The sequence below is a fragment of the Alligator sinensis genome, unplaced genomic scaffold, assembly GCF_000455745.1.
Source record: "Alligator sinensis unplaced genomic scaffold, ASM45574v1 scaffold937_1, whole genome shotgun sequence".
Taxonomy (NCBI): domain Eukaryota; kingdom Metazoa; phylum Chordata; order Crocodylia; family Alligatoridae; genus Alligator; species Alligator sinensis.
Window position 1 is genome coordinate 267,903 of NW_005842257.1, and position 22,526 is coordinate 290,428.

At 42.9% G+C, this 22,526-nt stretch overlaps 1 protein-coding gene across 1 annotated transcript in view; it reads left to right on the forward strand.

The window, feature by feature from the left end:
* Positions 1-22,526, forward strand: part of SLC25A26 (solute carrier family 25 member 26) — a 96,015-nt gene that overhangs the window by 17,701 nt on the left and 55,788 nt on the right. The window contains exons 4-5 of the mRNA XM_025208867.1: positions 5,773-5,877; positions 7,621-7,668. Coding sequence (XP_025064652.1) covers positions 5,773-5,877; positions 7,621-7,668 — 153 coding nt within the window. The remainder of the gene's footprint in view (positions 1-5,772; positions 5,878-7,620; positions 7,669-22,526) is intronic.

Sequence of the window (22,526 nt, forward strand, 5' to 3'; positions counted from 1 at the left end):
TCAATAGCAGCAGCATAACTATCAATAGCAGCTGCGCTCTGGATACACCTTGTTTAGGGGTCTCCCATATCAGAATAACAGCTGTAAAAAATGAAGGTTGGAAGGGACCCCATTTGGTAGCAACATCTGCACAAGCCCCTTGGGGCATGGGCCTATGAACAATTTACAGCAGGATAAAATAAAATGCGGGACTTGACAGCATATCAAATGCTCTGCAATAACCGCCCATATGCGCGCTCATAGCCTGTGGTCAGTGGACGGTAACCCGTAGTCATCGACCTCTATTGAAGGGAGGGGTAAGCTACCATGGTGTGAAGGATGGTGCTGGCTGAGCTGCTAAAAGGGTTTTAGGATCATGGAAAATGATGGTTGGGAGGGACCTCAGGAGGTCACATCTAGTCCAATCCCCTGCTCCACGCAGGACCAGCCCCACCTACATCATCCCAGCCGAGGCTTTGTCAAGCTGGGTCTTAAAAACTTCCAAGGATGGAGAGTCCACCACCTCTCTGGGTAACCTGCTCCAGTGTTTTACTACCCTCCATGTAAGAAAGTTTTTCAAAATATCCAACCTCAACTCCCCGTGCTGCAACTTGAGCCCATTGCTCCTTGTCCTGTCATCCGACCCCCCCCCGAGACCAGCCCAGCTCCATCCTCTTTGCAACCCCCCTGCAGGGAGGTGACGGCTGCTATTCAATCCCCCGCAGTCTTCTCTTGTCCAGACTAAATCAGTCCAGTTCCCTCAGCCTCTTTTCAGAAGTCGCATGTCCCAGCCCCCAAACCATTTTCGTTTGAATATTTAACTACGAGTCAATCCACAACAGTCCTTTAGACTAGTTACTTTCTAAAATGCTACGGAATAGGGTTTTTAAAGAAATTGGTTAACCTGAAAGCCAAAGGGAACAGAGAGATAATCCAGAAAAATCTAGATAGGATCAGATTAACATTTTTGTCCAAAAAAACCAATGCAATAATAATAACAAGGGAACGGTTTTGTCTAAGTCGTGCTGGCGATTTGAAAGATCTTTGAAGATCCAGATTGATGGCAAGCTATCAATCTCAAGTCAAGAGCAGAGTCCATTGGAGATTGAAGCGGAGACAAACTTGCTCCTGGGGATTTCTGGGCACGGTGGCTATGGTCCAGCAGCAGTGACACTTTGTCGCTGCAGGAAAAGTTCTCCTGGACTCCAGCCTAAACCTCAGATGCAATGTGATGCTTGAGCAATGGTGTCAGGCCTGATTGGGTTTCTCTGCATCGTGGGACGTAGCGTACCTGGGTTGCTCAGGGTGAAGTGAAGTGGGAAACGGGCAGAGTGTCTCTAGCGTGAAAAATGGCCAGACACCTAGAAGAAAACCGACGTTCCTAACGCTCTCGGAAGCAGCAAAAGTGGATAGATAGGTGCACGAGCATCTCTAATGCCATGTAAGGGGCATATAAAATATCTGGGTTCTCTATTCAGTATCGGCTGAATTTCAACTAAGGAGATGTTAAAGTAATGTATTGAATGTTATTGAACTTCATGACATTATGTTGAAAATGGGCAACATTTTTGATCTCTTCAAGATGGGGACGGGAGGCATTGGCCCAGAGATTGCAGTTAGGTCCGCTTCCAAAAACTCCAGGCTGTAAGCTGGACTGGTCTGCTGGAGAAAGCTGCTGTAGTTAAAGCTCCCCCCTCTTTTTTTTTTTTTTTTTTTATGTCTTTCCTTCTCTCTCTCTCTTTTTAAACCATTTTAGTTAGACCAGTGCCAAAGTCTGGATAAACAAACACGCTTATTTTCATTTAAACCAGACTTTTCTTGGCGTAGCTTTTGTCAATTAGGAACAGATTTCCCCTAAATTGAATTAAACCACTTAAACCAATATATGTCTCTAGAAGAGGCTTTGCCCTGATTTGAAATAGAGCTACATCGTGGGTATTAATTTTGCTAGGCACTGTCCCACATGGGACTTTGCTGCTACGATACCAGCAGTGCTTGAACTACAGCAAATACGAACCCTGTTCTGACCAGGAGATGGCAGCCACGATACGCTCATGAAGTCTTCAGAAGCCAAAACCGTTTTTGTCTGTATAGATAGAAAACAGCGCTTTTTCATTTAATGTGAAGATATGCCCCTTTTTGCAAGGTGTGAGCAAGTGCTAATGACAAAATAAACACGCTTTTAGTGTCGCTGGCCCCGGCTAGCTAATGCAGGTAGGTAATGAGAAGTGCAGTTGGATTTGTAGCTAACTGCCCGATTCACGGGGTTTATCTGGTAGTGATTTAAGACCAACATGTTGAAATTCAGGACTCTTCCCAGCTGTGGTTTTAACGCTGAATGGGGAATGAGACAACAGGTGCCGTCGTTGTCTCATTAAGCAGGCTCATGCTATGAAATAGGGCTACATTCAAAGTGATGCCATTAAGACCATTTAAAAAAAAATTAAGCTTGAACCTAAAGTCCTTGCACCCTTAGGTAGAGTCCATGGTTTAAATAATATGTGCTTGCATGGAGACACATGCATTTGACATATTTCTAGCAACTTGGTGAAAACTGCCTTTCAGTTGCCTGCTCCTATTCACCTTCTAGTCTTGGCGTTTCGTTTCCCCGAGACCCCAGTAGACGCTGCAGGTGTATTAGGGGTGTGGGGGAACGAGGCCCATCTTTGTGAAGCTTATTGGGGGAACAGGTTATACAGATAGGGTATTGTGTATCAGGCACCGCACATACCACTGTGGTAGGTTGGACACAGGACAAAGACAAATGCAGAAGGAACAGTTGCCACTGCATAAATTAAGATTGCTCGGCTTTTCTAATAGTCCTTTAAAGCTAAAGGTCAAAACCTTTAGATCCAAAGTGTTGCCGATAGAGGGAGTAGGAGAAAGCAAATTATAGGAGGTATATCGATCTGTATTTTAATTCGTGCCGTGTTCCCTTCAGGGCACCAATGCGCTTTAGGTCTCAGCACAGTCAATTAATTGCAACGTTTTCCCTCCCGTTGGCTGGGGTTTAGCGAGTTCCATTTTTACCCTCTGGCCGAATAGACACGTGTGAAATTAGTTTTGCATACCTGCCTTGAAGACCTGGCCCTGGATCACATCAAAAGAATGCTTAATTTGTTTTTGATGGCTAGGTACACATGTAGGAACAAATAATTGAACGAGTCAGAAGTTCAGATGCGCAGTGAAAATGTCACCGTTTGGTTTAGCTGCCGCCACCTGCCTATGAAAAATGCATCAGCAAAGAGTGCCCTATGGAACCAATCTGACAAGAGACCCTGGGATGACACGAGCTTTTTACTTCCTTTCACCGCGCTACGATGCAATAACTCGTTTTTGTTCTTGTGCAGTGAAATATTCCCTTGTAGCTCAAATTCAAATTGGAGAGACATCAAAAGTTAATATGAAACAAAAATGCAATGCAGGTATGGGGAAGAAACAGAGAGATACATTACTTTGTAGCCACCCCTCACGCCCAAATTGCAACGCCACAGAAGTCGGGAAGCCACGCTGGGCTCTTTGTACCCCCTTGGCTGGTGAGATTGTTTTTCATCTAAGAGCTTTTTTAAAGTCTTCCTCCTGCCTCCTTATTTTTAAGGAATAAAGAGCTAATGTAAAGACACCGAGTGTTATGAAGCGTGAAGTTCTATAAATATTTATGCCGAACTACAAAAAAAAGTTGACAATTCTTATTTCCTTGACATATTGGGGTCGTTTGGTTTTTTTGACCTCTGGAATTGAAGAGCACTCGGAGTTTTACCTCTTTGGAATAAAACTGGAGATCTCTTAGCTCATCCGGTTATGCCCCTTACAAGTTACAGCAGACTTTATTTCATCGCTGCTTTATGAATATGGAGTTTGAACTTTACTCTGTTACCAAAAAAAAAGCAAAGCAAAAAAAGTCCTACAAACGGTTGGGTCTGTTTGTACACTGATATAACCTGGCAACTGTAACTGTGTTCAGTATTTGTGCACAAGATAGCGGCTTAATTTATTGTACAAGCATTGGATCCTTTTGGGTTTGTTTCTGGAGATGGAGATTTCGCACAGGTGACATTTATGCAGATGCACTTCCAGGGTGCTCGTTTTAAATGGACTTAAATACATGAGCCCAGTGCAGGAAGAGATGGAAAGGGGTCATGGGTTGGGGGAGCACCTTATCTCCCATATTCTGGCACCATAAGGTGGGATAAGGGGGTCCCCCCTTATTTCCCATATTCTGGCACCATTTCACAGCACAATTTAGAGCGGCCCCAGGACGACTCTAATCTTCTAAGGGTCATTGCACCAGTACACTCTGGGCACACCTTTCTGCCTCAAAGTCGGGGAAGGAGGATGATACAGAGCCAGTCCATGAGATTTGTACCAGAAGGGGCATCCCATCAGGGGTCATTCCTACCTCCTTTGCACTGCTGATGCTGTATAAAAGCACCTCAGTAGAGGGTAGCATCTAGTCCTTTATCGTTAGAGGCCCTGAGAAAAAAAAACAACCAGGATTTTCCTGATGTGACAGCTCTCTGACAGTAATATGCTGCTCCTTGCCAGCTTCCATTGCTGTGGTTGCCCTGCCATTTGTAGCCAAGTGAGCTTGTTTAAACCTAGCTTCAGTACAATCTCTGCATTGCAGCGTAACCTCCCCAGTGTAGCAGGTGCTTACATATCAGTGTAGACCTGTCTGCCTGACTCACTTGGACAGTCAGACCCAGCGTGGCCTATTAGTACCAACCTTGGGGTATAACGTGATCCACTTGAAGCATCTTTATAGGAACAGAAGAATATTGGAAGGAGAAGCCTAGGAGTAGCCAGACTCAGGGGGAAACTTGGGATGAACCAAACGGGATGGGGAAGGAAGAATTGAGGAACTAGCCTAACAAAGATGGGTACTGTGTGGGGTTGGGTGTAGACTGGCTCTGTTCATACAGGTTACACAAGTTGCTTCATCTCCAAGGCAGGATCTGTCAGACCCCAAAGTTATTTTGCCCACATCTGTTGTACCTCTGCAGCTGCCTTAGTTACAAAGACACCTCCCAGTCCATACACATACAACGCTCAAACCAAATTAAAATATTTATGATCTAATCAAGTCACTTTAGGGTGCATCTACACATGCATTAACACAGTTTAGTTAATGCGCATTAAATCTAGTACCTCCATTGTGACGTACTAGGAAAATGCTCATTAGCTTGTCTTCATGCATGTTAACTAAAGAGCACGGTTTTTAAGTGACGATGCACATTAGCCTGTTTTAATGCACATGAATGAAGTAGTACATTTTTTTAGCGATACTTTAATTCTCATTAAAATAGGCTGATGCACATTAAAGCACATGTGTGGCTGTACCCATAGATCATATGCATCATGTGCTGAGTGGTGTCCATCCACAGTTAGTCACTAGAGGGCACAGTATAACTGGCCTACCTTGAAAACAGGAGCAAATTGTTCTAGAAAAGGTCCTCAGGTATCTGTACATGTTCTAACACTGCGAAAGATTGCCAGGGCTTTTAAAGAAATGTCCAACCTTTCCTCTATTTTTTTTACTGACTTCAGTGATTCCCGACTTAAATCTACTTCTGCTAAAACAGCTTTCAGAAGACACTTCCGTTGATTCACTTGTGTAACACGGCGCTATGGGACAGCGGGTTCATAAGCATCTTGCCAATAGCTTTCAGGATTGGCACACAAATATACAAGCCGTTCCCTGTTTTGCAGACATGACTCCTTGGAAAGGAAAAAACAAATTAACTCAAATGGACTCAGAGGGATTTACAGGTTAAATGTTTGCTGTTTTTGCAGGTCGCCTGTCTAATACGGGTTCCTTCCGAAGTGGTAAAGCAGAGGGCTCAAGTTTCGCCTTCATCCAGCACCTTTCAAGTGCTTTCCAACACTTTATATCAAGAGGTAAGGTTTTTATCAAAACTTCTGAAGCGTAGCTGCTCCAAGCCATTTCCCAGCCCTGTGCTGTCTGTTCCTGGGAAGTTTTGTGCAACTATCCTGTTGCTGAGAACTGTTGGCATGTTATAGGGACTGGACTGTTAGCCGGCTAGGCTCCTTTTCTTAATGTTTTGGGTCAATGGCACTTAGAAATACTAATCAAGGCTTCCAGTTTCTTCAGTGCTCTTATCCAGTAACCCAACTCTCTCAAATCAAGCAGTCTCCTGTTTTCCTGACTGTTGGAAGCAAAACTCTCCCCCCACCAGAGCCAAGGTTAATGAAGCATTGAAAGTTTTCATGCGGCTTACAGGGGGAGGTACGTTAGCATATTGCTAATGGCACTGCATCCTTTCTGCAGGGCCGATACCTGCGTTTGGAAAGGCCGTGTCTTTCACATGTCTATTTTGGATCCGGGGAGAGGATCCAAAATGGAGAATTTACAAAATGGCCTTGCAAAGCACTGTTCCTTCACTTGATAATGCAAAATCCATCCTCATTCCCTCTTCCCCTCCAGCACCTTGTTAAGGCCACTGAAGAAGGGATGAGCTGAGCAGATATTTGCATTTAGCTGCACTACTTCAGGAATAAGCACCTGGAGAATAAGGTAGTTGCACTGAGGCACATCTTATACCAATGGATCGCTACCTTTTTACACTCCATAACGTTTCTGAACTTAGCTGGATCCCATTTCAGAAACGAATTTCACTCATCTTTTGACTGTGGAAAAATACTAGAGCAATTCTGCTGAAGAACTTGGGGAGACCCCAAAAGTCAGAATGCTTTTAACGGTCTGGATTCTGTATTTTTATCTTGTCCAGGTGTTTGCCCACCGGACTGGTCATGTTGAGCAGCACCCTTAAAAGGATCTTCCAGCACATTGGCTGAGAAACACGTCCTTAGGCACTTGAATAAGTCGGTCATCGTATTTACTGGTGGAGTTAACTTTGTTGCTTTGAATGAAAGCGTTAAACAGCATTGGCCTGAGCTACCCAAAACAGCTAATGCTTTTTGGACGCTGAATGCGATACCGGTCTCAGAGCGCCCGTTCTTTTCTTCCCTACTCCTTTTTTCAATCTGACCCCTGATCTATAAAAATCAACTGGCAGTGGAAATACTCTTTTCAGAGCACTGGACAGGGAACCAAACCCTGATGCGTACATGTCATGCCTTTTAAACATTTTGGATGCTGTGGTCCTCCAGCTAAGAACAAAGCATTGAAAAGTCTTTCCTGATGATGGTTCTGAACCAGAGCAATTAAGAAACCAGACATCCAGCCAGATTGTTATCCTAGATGCCTGTTTTGCATCGGCCGCTTAACTTGAAAATGCTGCTGCTCTGCTTTATGTATGCATTTGGAGTCGGGGATAACTTCTCAACCTCAGCTATGCTTGCCAAGTATTAGGCACACAGAGTTTGAAATAACGTGTTTCTGTGCCTTCTTGCCCTCCTAATACAAACTCTTAGGTCTAGTTTCTTCTTTGTGTGAATGGATAACCCATTATTCCTCACAGTGGTTAAACACTCCTTTTAAAAGGAAGATAAAAGCCTCTAGTGTCATCAGTCCTGGGATATGGTGCTATAATCAATATAATCTATTTGTTTTAGATCTTCCACTCAGGCTGTAATACCTGCTATGTAATCATCCATAAATTGCTGTCTTTGGCTACCTAATTCCTTTTAGCTGAAGCTGTCTTTTTTGTTGGTTTACAGGGTATTCGAGGACTTTATCGGGGCTATAAAAGCACAGTATTAAGAGAGGTAAGACAATTGGTTTCTTTCCCACCCTCTTTTCAAGTGCTTTTGTTGTACTTTTCCTAGGTAAGCTAAACAGCTGGAACCACACACCTCCAAATATTTCATTCTAGATAAGTGAACTGTTTGGGGAAATAATGGGAACTTGGAAGCTATGCTGATAAAGTGCATTAGAAACTTCTGGGACAGAGGTGTCTAGTCCTGTACCTCTCATGCATTTTTTGGATTCGTTGCTGAACAGATGTAATATGATAAAGACATATACGTTTTGCAAATCATTCAGTTTGGCAATGCTTTATTTTGTGAGGTCTCGTTTGCCCTCTGCTAAGTGCAGAGACAAAGGGTGGTGCTAAGTCTCTTTTCCCCGCTTCACAGCAGGAGCAGTGGAAATTTGCACCATGCACAAATCAAATGTACATGAAAAGGAATTTTAAAAAAATGGTCTAAATTGTGTATGCCCAATTTGTTCTTGCTGGGATTAGCAGGTGCTGATGGAGCCTGAACTTGCTTTCCCAGAGAGGTGCCATTTTATTTTTGCTATTAGCTGTAGCTTTGGCCCTGATCTTCTCATTATTGGCATTTGTGTGATGCCCTACTGCAGCCACCGTGAATTCTCCATGAGAAATCTGCCAATGGGAGTCGGACCGTGGGGTTGTGGCCTTTGGGTCTCTGATTTTTAGGTTTTAGAATAGATGATGTGCATGACTTCCTTACAGCTTTCACTTGGAGAGAACAAGGAGAAAATGAACTTCTGTGCACTCCTTAACAGTAGGTTTAACCAGAAAACCTCGTCCTAGGTTGTAACATATGTTAACATTTGGCACAACATCTAAATTAACCAGTGCATCAATAGAGGAATTTCATTGTGCCCCCCTCTTTTAAGCTGCACTTCAAAATCCCACTCCAAACTTGCTCCATGCAGCTGTCATTTTGCAATAGTAGAAACTGCATTGCAAACACTTTAGATAAGGGAACAGGGATTGGTTTTCTGTGAAAATAAGACAAATACCTTTCAGAGTCCTTGTTCTTCACATGCTAGGATCAGTTTGGTATGGCACGTGGTTCTGTCCTTAAGTTTCACCCAGCTAAGTAATCAGGGTTGGATCTTTGCCCATTTAATACTAAGTCACTTCAGTACCAGTATTAAAAGAAAATTCTCTTGTTGCCGTTGATAGTGACGCTAGCTACATAAGCATTTAAAAGCCTACTTTCAGCAGAACTCTTTGCTTTTAAAATATCTCCTTCATGCCCCTAGCTGCATTCGGATCCAGTACTATTACAAGTCAGGATAAAGATGTATATTGCATAAGATAAGAAGTCCCAAATTTCGTATTGCTTTAAGCACCCGCAAATGGCAACGCTGGAGCTTATTTGAGCAACTCCGAATGTTTCAAAAATTAGTTACTTGTGTGAAGATGACACCTGCTTTTCCAAAACATAACCCCCACCACGGCTTCATCCTGTACTTATTTTCCGGCTCACTAAACGCATGTTATTCACTCAGATTTCATCTGGAAGCAGGCAAAAAAAAGGGCAACAAGCCTTTTTGATTTCTCCGAGGGGTTCTGAATAAATGAATAAATTTCAATGCCACCGAATACAGATTTTGCATACCACCAGATAGATAAAACACATGGCTACAACTGGATGCTGTTCTCTTTAAAATTTGTTTTGACGTATGTCAGGATGGTAATTAATTTCCAGGCCATTCTCCTAGCGCGGGATGTGACCCTGCCGAGATAACTTTGTTTACTCCAAATGGCAGCCCCTTGTTGAATCCTTAATTGGGGTCCTTTCCATTATGTATATTCATAAAAGATCCTTCAGAACTGATTTCAGTTGAAATATTGCTTTTTTGGCACATCTGCCCAATAGAACGAGAAATAAATTATTGCCAAATGAAATGTGGTTTCTCTTCAAAATGAAACAAATCATTGGTGATCTGTTTGCTTAAAAAAACCCCCAAACCCATGCATTGAACAGAGTGTTAAGACTATCACATTTTCTGACACTAAATACCACTCTCTGCAGTGCACTGTTTGCATAAAAGCAGCATATTGAATCGCGTAGCTGAAACAAATGCACATTCTTGATATTTTCCAACCCCCCCTAAATGCATTTCTTCCCTTCTTCAGCAGAAGGTCTTTATCCTTGGATAGGAGCCTGTGTTAATTCATTATGGGAGATGTCCATGTGACTCTCTACTTTGGAGCGCACCGGCATTCAATTCTTGCCGGATTTGGATGCCTGTGGATTTTGTTTGCATGCTCCAGGTGTTTTTTTTCCCCCTGTCTGCAAAGCCATTTGGTTAGCGACACTAAAAAGGTATTTTGTAGTATATAGGCTTCAGTAATGTGGTCTAAGAAAGGCTGTAACTTTTACTCAAAAATAAGCCTTTGCACATAATTTATAGTGGGGTTCAGAGTCTCTCTCTTATTTCTGGATAGCCTGCCCTTCTTTCAGACCCTTTAAATGGACAGTTCAGGTTTGCTGGGCACAGGCCTGGTTGTTAGGGAGGGAAAAGAGCTTGAACTAGTGCCATGGTCTCTCTTGCCATACCATGTCCCCAATCTACTGGCTTTCTTTATGCCTGTGCCATCCCTTTGATTTTTCATAGCTTTTTCTCTACTCTTCTGTTTTCCCCATTCCCCATAACCACGCTTAAAAAAACCCAACCCCAATTGTTTTACCATTCTGTGTCTGATTTGCACTCTTCCTCTAATTTTTTTTGCCTTCTTTTATGCGTGCCATGAAGGAGAACTTGAGAAAAAAAATAGTTTGTATATTTAGTGCTATGGGAAATGTCTTAGCTTGGGGGAAATTTCAGTGGATGAACAAAATTGCTGCTTAGCAGACCCTCCTTTTATAATTAGGGACATATGTGTGCTTTTCTGTCCCCACAGCCTTCCCCTTTGGTTTCAGTTCCTCTTCCCTCTTGTGCCTAATACCTTTGACTTGATTTTGCAATCAGAGGGAGAGTAGGTGCAGTGCAATGGTTTTATTCCAAGCCTGAGGACAGTAGCAGCCTGGAAGACAGTCCTGCCTTATGGAAAGAGCTACAAGACCAGAAGGAGAGTCCAGCTGCTCCGGGAAGCTAGTCTGGGTAAACGGCACAATAGAAAAGGCTGAGAAGATGCAAGCTTCCCATGATGTCATTTCAAAGTCAAAGCCAAGTGAAAAATCCACTTTCCCGTGGTAGCAACACACCATTTTGTAGAAACAAGGCGGTGCTACTCACAGCCGGCAGGAACGATACGTTTCCCCCCTCCACCACTGACAAATCCATTCGTGAAATCTCCAACCCTCCTGCAACAAGGCAGAAGAAAATATCCATTGTAAATCCTCCTGAAATGCCTTGATGGGAACTATAGTTCTTCTGCGGAGGCTTTGCACTAGCCGGCTGAGCCAGATTTTTAATTCTTGCATAATTCTTTTTATTAGCTGTGACCAAGTTGAACATCTGTTAAAATTCCATAATGTGAAGTTCATGGGAAAAAGAGGAAAAAAAAAACCCCCGAGTTCTTGCTGGAATTTTTCCATTTGCATTTGCATTGCAGGCTTCTGACAGATGTCTTAAATGGACCCTGCTGTTAATGAGAACACAATTCCAGTGAAAATGAAGTGCCTTGTCCAATCTTGCATTTGCCGTCACTCGCTGCACAGCTACTAATTTCACTCTGTGTGTGTTTGCGTGCATATTATGGTTTTGCAGTAGCAGGGGGAAATACTCCTTTTGTTGTAAATTTATTACAGCAAAACAGGCACAGGCAAAGTGCTAAGTGTTTTGTTGGTCTCTGTTGAAACAAATAAGGCTGTTTCTAAATATGGGATAGCTGGGCTGAGTTTGCAAATGCTTTTTTCCCTTATTTCACTGCTTGGCTGGAGCAAACAACTTCAGACACCTTCCCCATCTACCAAAAGCCTTATGAGAATCTGCATAAGACCCTGAGCAAGAAAGAGGTGGTTTTCAGCTCTCTTTTTACTCACCCATAGCTCCAGAGACTTGCTTTGAAGTGTCAAATCGGGGATGTGAACAGACCTGAATAGCCATGCATTGTCACTTTGTACTTAACCTTGTCTGAGAGAGTTTGAGATTCGGATGGGTGGATCACCGAGTCACTGGAGCCACCTGTGCAGATCTGATTGCAGGACAAGGGGGCTGGGCTCTGCTTGGGGAAAAGAAAAATGCCAGGGAATTCAAGTCCCCTGATGCACAGCCTGCTACTGGCTTTCCCTTCAGAGAGCTGGTCAGTGCAGGCCCAGATGCATTTGAAGTAACTGAGTGCACAGATGTGTCACGTGTACAGGCATCCTGGGACTGGGAGGGAAGAGCAGGTTACAGCTCTAGCCCTTCTGGGGGAGCAGCAAAGAGGGGATGTTCCTGCAATACTGAATGGTAGCACAACTATAAAAAAAAAAAGAGGAGCAGCTTTTGTGGGGGGGAAGGAGAGTATTGCCAGACTCCTACAGCTGTGGATTGTAAGTAAATCCCTTATGGCATAGAAATACTCAGCTGTGTGTGTATGTAGTAGAAGCAGTATTTTGTTGCAAGGTGTAAACTTCTGGGCCTGGAAAGGATGGGTTATGGCCTCGGAGGGAAAAAAACCTAACCGAGCTGCAAGAAAACAGTGTAAAAGGTTTGAAAGAGTTTGTTACCTGGAGGAAGGCAAAGGTAGAGCCTGCAGCAGTTGAAAGCAAAAGGATGATTTAGGAGACTCACCTGTTGCTCGCTCCCAAATTTAAAGTCCCAGCTACCAGAGGATGCTGGGAAAGGCTTGTATAAAAGAGGGGGGGGGGGGGCAAGAAGTGGTTGCTTTTCTCTGGGCTCAAAGTCTAGTCTAGTAGCTCTTAATTTCTTAAGGTTCAAGGTGCCCCTAGTTTGACTTGGGGTAATTCTCCATGACTTTTGTGAATTGGGCAGCCCCCCTTTTCAAAAACAAATGTGCTTATTGCAGTGTTTACCTCTCTGCACTGGAGAAAGCTATAGGTGTTTCCTTGCTATCAACTAATCTTATTATAGGTAACCTAGGCAGTTATTAGTTTTTAATTTCTTTGAGGTCTCTACACAGGGATGATAATTAGTTATTAGTCTTTAATTTCTTTGAAATCTGTCACTACACAGGGATGATTAAATTTAGTAAGGATGCTTTCTTAAACTTGTGTCGGGTATCCAGGTTGTAGCCGTATTGGTCTAGAGGCAAAAGAAATAAACTCACGGCAGAGGTGATATCTCTTAGTAGACCAGCTAGATATTTGCAAAAAAAAATGTCTTTGACTTGGGCAGTTAAAATTTTGGACTCCCTTATTTCCTCCTTGGGTAGCCTTTGCATATCTAATGCACACAACACACACTTCAGAGATGAGCAGTGTCGTTTCTTAACCCAGCATGTTTAAAAAAAATCAATCTCACAAAATGCACAGTCCATTTCTTTCTCTCTCTCACTTTTTATTTTCAAGAAGTTCTTTATTTGCTGGATTTCATCAGGAATCTGCAGTGCAGGGTTTGTCTGCGTGGCTGTCCCTCGCAGGACTGGGGTGCGAGACTCTCTTTTCGTAGGCAATCTTTAAGACCATTTCCTGGCAGCACAAACACTTGCACAGAAAGGAATAGGAAGTGGAGGGCAGGTTTAAAGATGAAAAATGTGCAGGAGGCTTCTGGTTTGATTAATGGGATCTCCACAGGGACGAGTTTGAAAACTAAGTCTGTACATAGCCTCGCTGCCCCTCTTAGTCATTCCCTCCCTCTTGATCCAACGCTGTTTTGAGAAGCACATCTCTGGGGGGGCAGCAGCTTTGGGCTGGATGCTTCCCTCGTCCTGTGTGGGCAAGAGATTTTCATTCAGGACAGTCCATACATACTTCAGGCAATTCTCAAGGGGTGAGGGTGGGAGGCCACCCTCTGTTGCTCTGGACTTTTGGTACCCACTTATATGTTGGAAGTGGTTTTTCTTTCCATCTCTGAAGCTGGAATACCTGTAAATGGGGTGACCCACTGTTCATTTTTGCGATGTAGTTAAACTGTACTCCTTTGGCACATCATCATAATTAAAAAAAAAAAAAAAAAAAGGCTTTGAAATAACTCTCCAGGCTCATAGAGCAAGCTCTCCTTTTTTTTCTGATTGATCAGTGTGAATAAATGGGCCTGGATGGTCAATAGCTTCTGGCTTGAGTAGGCCAACAGAAAAAGCCTGATATCCCCACGTGCAAATAATTGACTCATCAGTCACTGTAAGCATGCTAGGTGATCTGACTAATTGGCTGCTCTTTTAAAGTGAGAACACACACAGGTATCTCAGAGCAAGGGAGCGGGCATCCTCCTTTTCTTCCTCCGCTACTCATTCATGGTTTAACACTGGCCATTGTGCATAACCCCTTAGTTTCATAATTGCACAGTGTGAGCTTTTACTGTCCGTGCTTTTTGCATGCAAATGGATCATGCATTTCAGACTCTAGACTCTGTGGGTGGATAGGGCAGGCTAACCTGCGTGCACCTGAAAAATGGCCTGGGAGGCTTAATGCAACTCCTTTGCAAATAAGTGTGGATGTTTCAAATAGGGGCCCGCAGAGCCTTTCTGCACTGTGTTTTTAGGAAAGTTGGTAACCTATTTTGCAGTCACTTTTTCTGCAGTTGCTCTAGCGGGGAAGGGAGCTGCCTGTGCGTGGGGCTTAAGAATTTGAGCGGGAGGAACCTGCCTGACTTTGCTCAAGCATGCTCACGCCGAGACTTTCAACAACCAAAGAGCTATTTTCTTGACATTGGTTGCTCTTGATTCTACAAGTTTGGCACCTGTTCAAAGAACGCGCTCCATATCATATCTCCAGTGGGCAATTTTAATGTGATTTTTTTTTTTTTCTTCCTCTCCCTTTCTCCAGTCCCTCCCCACCCAAAATAAAATTATCTGTGACAAGGGGTCACTAAGTGCAAGCAAATCTCTCTGGAAGGAGAGCAGGGAAAAAAAAATCCTCTGCTCCAGCAATCCAGGATGTTGTAACACAGGAGTGCAGACAGGGAGAGATGGATTTCTCTTGTTCAAAGGGAGGGAAAAAAACCACGTAAGGAGAAGTCATGCATCGTTAGAAAGTGGAAGGAATCTTGCAGGTTATAAAGACCTTTAGGCTGTAGGCTTATCTGATTTTTACAAACCAAGTATCATTAAGCTTGGTTTGTAATTGCAGAGGAGACTTCCAAGGAGAACCCACAGGGCTATGGAAAATGGGGATAGCCTGTTGCAAATCTGGGCTGTGGTAACATTGGGAAATATTTAAAACAATATAAAGAAGGAGAGAGGGAGCAAGAGAGAGATGAACATCCAGCAGTCTGGGAACTGCAAATGTTTTCGATCAATATGGGATTTTGTCAGGAATTGCTGCTGAAAGCAATCTTACCTCTTCCTGTCCAGCCTTGGGATAAACAGTGGTTCACAAGCATCAATATATCGGGGTCATTAACCACTTAGTTTGAATAGGAGCAGTTAACTTGGCTTCCTCTCCATTAAAAGTACAGCATATTTACTTAGCCCAAGCATGGAGGATGCACTGAAAATCCTAATCCTGTTTTGGAGCAGTTGCATAGTGTAGCCGTGATAGGACATTAGCAGATTTGTGGGTACCAGAGTCCCTGAAACAACTAGTCGTGGACACGCGGAGCCGACTGTTTCTTATTTGTGGAGTGTTTGTCCATTTTTGCAAGCTACGCTGAGCCTTTCTGGGTAGCATGGGATAGAAATCTTGATGCTGATGACGGTAAAGAGACAGACACTGGGCCCTTCTTTCTCTTTTTATTTCCTCATTCTGTTCGCGACGGATTGGGGCGGACACAGCCAGTTCAGCGTTTTCACACTAGAGGGCATGCCAGGCCTATGATTTCTCTAATCTCCGTGGAGAGACACGTTATATGACATAGGATCTCATCTTAGGGTGGCCTGATCTTAAAAGTGACTTTGCTTTAACTGTGACCCTCCGCTCCGCTAAAGGGGGAACATGGGGTGTGAAATCCTGTTTGTTGACTCAAGGAAATGATACCATTGAGTTCCCCATGGGAGGAGGATGGAGCAACCTTTGGTTTACGACTGTTTCAAGATTTCTATTTTGAAATCTCTAAGCTCGTATACAATATGAATCGATGGATCAAATATATCCCTTGGTCCCAGCTACACCCAGCCCAGGCTAGTGCTGCAGTCTCTATCACGGTTGCATAGTGCAACACAAAAGAGACCCCTTTTCCCTATCCCATTGCACGCGGAAAAGGAGTGTGCCCATATGGTCGTGAATCACTGAGCCAGGCCCTGGGCCTCGTGGGCTAATTCATTCACGATGATTAAGAATCAGCTCTGGCCTGAATTCTGAATTGGGTGAGCTGGCATGTTTTAACAAAAAAGGACAATAGGCTTCATTGTCCTGATTTTAGCGTTGTCCTTGCACTGAAAGTGTCTGAGAATCTGAACTGAAGTCGAGAATCTGAGTCGACTCATCTGGGGGCTCCTTCCCTTTGCAGAAAGGGAGACCCAGCCCTGCACACTGCCCTGAGTTGAACAGCTGCGATGTCCAAACACGGACTCTGGACCCATGGCAAAATATTTTTCAGTGGTAGGAGCTTTTAGCCAGGCACCTTTTCCCCCCTTTAATATAAAGAGAGAATTTAAAATGAAAATATTAAGAGAAACAAGATAAGCTGCGAAAAGCAGAAGCTGTGAGTTGTTTAATTTTTTTGAAACAGCTGCTTGGCACTGCTTCCCCCATAGTTTTAAGTTGATGCTAGCTTTATTAAAAGCCAGGGAGTCTAGGAGGTGGGGAGCAGAAGGTACCCACACACTAGAAACTTCAGATATGTGATTTTTATTACTTCTGTAGGAACTGCAGGCAGCATGTAGTCTGCAGGCAGAAATAGGATTATTTTGCTGGGCCCCTTTCTCAACAGGGTCTTATTTTTCTGCTGATTTTATTGAAGCCGTAAAGTTGAAATCTCTCCTGAAGTTACATTTTGCATTTTAACTTGTGCATCCTTGATGTTTGGAGCTAAGGAGCGAACAGAGCTGGCTACAGCTAGGCACGGTTTACTCGAGTCGGTAAACTTGGCTTTGTAGACCCAACGGTGTGTGATCTGCGGATCCATGCTCCCGGTCCTGTATTTGTTCTTCCTCAGAAAGCCCAGTGGTCTTAAGAGTGTGGACAGATGTCCACAGCTGTTGTACAGAGTCCTACCCTGTCGGCACAGACTTTAAAGCGAGTTTTGCCCCAATATATTTATGGCAGTGGCCAACTACCTCTTTCCCCTGCCCTGGGCGCACACACCACCCCTTCTGCTGCATTTTGCCTGCTGGCCTGTACAGCGGCACTGCTCATCTACCTGGTCCTCCTGGAAGTGACCTGTACCATTAGATCAGTTTGTTTTAGCTTTGTCCTCTGGCTGCGTTAGAGCAGCATATTTCCCCAGCCAGCGTGCAATCCACAGTAGACATCTCCGGTCAATATGATGGATGTGCTGCTCTCCTTTTGCTCATGCACTTTGTGAGATCCTGTGTCCGTCGGAGCACATTTTCCCCCAACTCCTTGCCTTCTATGCACAGAAAACACCTCATCCCTGAATTTAATCACTTGTATATTTTATTCGCTGTTCCCGGTATAAGCAAATGATGTCACCCAGCAATGGGAATAGCTTATTTTAGGGGAGGACCAGCAAGAAAATAGGGCTAAAAATGCTGGAATGTGTCTGTTTTGGGCTGTTTTTTGATAATGGGAAATCAATTATGTGTATCGACGGTGTGACATAAAGGAGCCTGGGAAATGTTCTTCCTTGCCATGGAAGGAGGACCTGTGGCGACAGGTTTCCAATGCAGCAAGTCAAATATAGATCAAATCTCATGAAAACTTTCCTCTAAGAAGAGCAGGGCACTGAAACGAGCAATACTCTCCTTCTCCGGAGGCTTCCAAGAAGAGGCTGCATTGGCCTCTGTCTGCAGTGGTTTAGGAACAGCAAATCCTATGTCTTTGCAACGAGATTGGGCCCTTGGAGTTGCTTCCAGCCCCGTGATTCTGTGGTTTATTTATACAATTCATTTCAAGTGTATTGGCAATGTGGCCACTCGCCTTGCTGAATGGGGGTCATTGTGAATGTAGAAGCGTAAATGATTATGCCGTATCCATTTGATCAGCGGAATGCACATCTCAGTAGGTTATGGATGGTTTTGCACTCAGTAATGCGACTTAAAATGCGGCATTTCTATAAAGGGTAAAAGGGACCAGAAAAAAAAAAATCCTTTGTTTCAAGAGGCATTTGATGTCTTTTGGGCTGTCATTTTTTCACAAACGGAGGGAGAAGCAAGTGAACGTTTCATATTGTTTTGCAAAATGCGTAGCACAAATCCCAACAGTTGCATGATCCCTCTTAAATAAGGAAGAATGAAGTATCCAGAGAAAGAAAGCATTCATCTGTGGGGTCCGAGCTGCACGGTTTGCATAAAGGCGCATTCAGTGGGTGCCTGCGAGAACAGTGCTTATGACCCATGTAGGAAGTATTTTATGAATTGTGTTTTTAGAAATCAGAAGCCAAACTCTCGCCCTATTTGCAGAGAGAATTGACCTCTGCGCGGACGCCAAAGGAACTTCGTCATGACTTCTCAGATGATTCTTCCATGCGGTTATAGTTGCAGGCTTTTTAAAAGAGGCATATCGCCGTTCTGAATAATTGAGTACTAGTCCTAATAGCAAATAATCCCCTTGAAGTTGATTTTTTTTTTTTTTTTTGTACTGCAGTCAAAGGAAAGCTTTGTTAAGGCATTAACTAACAAATTAGCTGCTAAATACTTGTAATAACCCATTTCCCATAGATTGCTTTTTAATTGCAGCCTAAGCAGTATGAGACCAGAAATCACTTTATTTGTGGCAAACCAGTGCTTGTGTACATATCCAACTACTGTGACTAATTAGCACAAAAAGTCACCTTTTAAAGCCTTTGCTAATGTCAGAATACATTTTTCCTATCTGCCTGAGCAGTACTTTTCTCTTGATGAATTTTTTTTTTCCTGATGCCTAACATTTTAGTTCAGCTTTTTAATTGCTGTGAAATTGGTCTTTTTTATTTTACAATTTCATGAATGTCTGAGTTAATTTTCTTTAGATTCTAGAGGACATTTTCTATTTTAAAGATTACAAGAAGGGGAAGAAAGGATTTTGCTGTTCTGGGGAAGAAAAAGCCTACTTTGCTATATTTGCATTACACAGTATGGGTCAAAATAGAAATTAATTTTGTCTATCTGTGCCTCAGAACTGTATTGAACAGTAAACACCTTTTGGATTTTCTTTTTTATGGTTTGGGGTTTTTTTGGTCAGGCGTGGTTTGTCTCCAGATGTCAGTACAGAGGGCTTTGCCTTTTCCCATATACCTTCTTGCTTCCCTTCATCCCATTCTCTTCCTTTATTGTGAAGGAGTGCAGCCATCAACATTGGCAAGCATTAAGCATGATAATTAGTTCAATATACTGACCAGTTCTGTGAATTATGAGTTCAAAGAAACATGTGGACATGGATGAAATCAGATTTTGGCATTTCTCACTCCAATTGTTTCAGGACACTTCACTGGAGCGTCTTTGATCTGTAAATAACTAATGGGTTTTCATGCCTTGCTCAGACTACATCAAACCCTTCTCTGATTTTTGTTTGTAGACTTAGAGCTTATTTCTAGTTAGGGCTTTGAATCGGATAAATACAATTATTCATGTTTTGTGATTTCATTGAGAGCGCGAGTTACCAAAAAGAAAGCTCTTTTCAGACTTTCTGTTCAGATAGATGCAGCAGGAGGCTGACTCTTTGCTGTCATCTTGACCCTGGACTATTTAAATAGACATCGCAGTGACTTCAGAAGACCCCGCCATATATGTTCCTGTCCTGCAGCCTTGTGGCAATAGATGTCCTGCTAAATTAGCATAACTCATGATTTGTTTTACTCCACTGGTCTCTGTATAACAAGACGTCACTAAACATTCAGTTTGAGCATCTTGCAAGCAAACTGGCAACTTTCTCTGGTTTTGGTCAGCAGTCTTGGATTCAAATGTTGTGATGGCTTTGTGAGGACCTACTGGTCCTCAAAAAGGATCTAGTCGTCATTAGATGGAGACTATCAGCCCGAATCTGTTTTTTAATCTCCGCTCTGTATGAATTGAAAATTGAAAATCTAATTCATTGAGCAGCAGATTGTTTTGTGGTTTAACAATTTCTGGACTTTCCTTCTGCCTTGAAAGGGGGGGCCTGATTTCAGTGCAATTAAAAATGTAGTTAAGGATTAGATCCTGGTATTTTGATATCCACTGTATGCCTTGGAGAATCCCACTTTGCCTAAACTGAATGAATATAGTATCCTTAATTTTCTACATTCAACAGCACAACTGCAGCAAACCGATCCACCGCAGTGTTTCATCTCATAGGTTCGCTTAAGCATTTAGAAATGTGATTCTTGGAGTTTTAAGCAATTAGCTTAACGAGGTTTCTGGAGCTCTTGGGGATCCATTTGGATCAAATCTGCTGTGTAAACCCAGCACGTTTTGAGCTTAAACTGAATATTTTTCTGTTAAAGTCCTTGAACCCTTTTCAGACCCAAAAACAGGGCTGGTTTCTCATGCTAGATAAAGGGAATGACGTTCGATTTCCCCTCCTAAATCATGGGAAGAAAAAAATGACATTCTACAAGTGAAGCATCAGAATATTGATCGTCTCGAGGAAGTCTTAATCTCCGCAGGTGGGTTTCATCCTGCCTTTTGAAGACCCTGAGAGTTTTCCTGTCTACTTCACCGGCAGCGGGAATGAATCATGTGTTAACGAGTCGGGGCACGATTTGAGAACATGTTTCTTGTAAAACCCCGTTCCAGAAGAAGATTCCAAAAATGACTGCACGGCTCTCCTTCACCTTTTTTTTTTTGTTGCAAAGTCCTTCAGACATTATCATGCATTGTCTAAAAACTAATAACCAGAAGAATGGGCACAGCACCGTACGAGCAGAGCAAACATTTCAGAGTGACGTCTTATTATGAGAATTCTTTTCAGCTTTGGAACAAATTCATCTCACACCTGCTGCGCTTGGCAGCCAGCTAACTTTCCATGTCATGAAAAAAAAAAAAGCAGCTGAATGCATCCCAAAACCCCGAGGTATATAGACATAGTATGGTATGAGGAAAAGGCTTAACATCAAAAATCCAGTCGAAGCTGTCATTAAAAGCAGAAGGGCAGAAGAAGCATAACCACAGCAATAGTTTTAACCTGTGGTTAAAACGAATTGATGCTGTTAGTACCGTACATGGTGTTTGACTCCAGCCTCCATCAAAATCTCTTCGCTTTTTTGGGGCTTTCCTATGGAAGTTACCGTGTTGATTTGTTTTATATGAATGTCACTGATTGGTTGTAAGATCCTCGTATTGCTCCACCACATCCCTGTATTGGGGGGGGGAAATACACAGCACCAATCATTTTTCAAAGTGAGAATTGCATGATAGCAGCTTTGCTTTTTGCAGGCTCTGTGACTGTTTGACAGCTGCTGGCTTGATGCCAGTTGTAAACTGAGGCATCTTTTAAGTGAAAACGTGCGAGGCGGTTTGTTGGTCATCCACCTCATTATTGCCTTTGCATGAAGCGTTTGGGTTTTCTCGATTCCCATTTCAAGGGTCATTTCCTTTTTGGGTATTGCGTGCTCTCTGCATCAGCTTTTGCAATGTTTACAGAGCGTTTAATCATCGGCTTTTCTCATCCATTCATGCTGCTAATTCTCTTGAACGTTGGGATAGAATCAGGATTTCAGAATTTAACTGCTCATTTCCTGAGGGACGGGATACTTTTGGAGTTCAAACGACTCATGGAGCGATCTGGATATTTGGTACCAGCCAGCGTAGTTCCCCTCACCGAACTGCTTGCACAACGCAGTGGGTGTGTCTACACGTGCATTTACGCCGGTTTAAATTTACTGCGCAGTGAGCGGGAATAGGCCGGCGTCTACACGTGCAGGCATTAAAGCACATTAATGTTAAAAATGCTAAAGTTAATCCCAAGTCAGTCCACACACACACTGTTACTGAGCAGTACGGCGTCTACACGTGCGTTACTGTTCAGTAACTAATTGGGCATCTGTTTGATACCTTTATGATACACGTATCAAATTTATGTTCAAGTCGGCATAAATCGCCATACTTATTATGCATTACAGGTGTGCATGTGTAGACGCATGTCCATACTGCACAGTAATTTTGGTTACTGCACAGTAAATGTGCACATGTAGATGTGCGCAGCCAGTTGGCATTTTGACATTAAGACCCATGACTTGACCTAGCTCGGACAAGGAGGATTGGTGTCAGAATGAAGCCCATTGATATGGGAGTCATTCATTGCCTGATATTGCTGAGAGGTTAAAAGGGTGACTGACTTAACCAGTAAGCAGAAAGCAGGGTAGGGTGGCACGTTAAAATATTTAATAAGTATTGAATAGGGTTTGCATCAAGCCCTGCCGTGATTTCATTCCCCGGAGTATAGCAGAATTGGTTTCTGAAGATGAGCATTATTCCTGCTTATTTTTTCTATTTATTTTCCAATTTAAAATGTTTTTAATAGACTATTTTATACCATTTTATCCAGGTTTTTAATCAGCTTCCTACTCAAAGCTCATCCTGCTTTTACAAAGAGGCATACATTGTCCTAGGCTGAATTTTATCCTGGGTATTTCATAATCTGAAATGTGTGTGTTCCTGTTGGCACCTAAATTTATCTTCTAAATCCCTAGGCATGTTGTCATATGGTTCCTTACTTTCAAATCCTCTTTAATTTCTTGTTTTGGTTATAAGTCTAGGTGTATGTTCCCCTGTTTCTGGTTTCTTCCAGCTTCTATTATT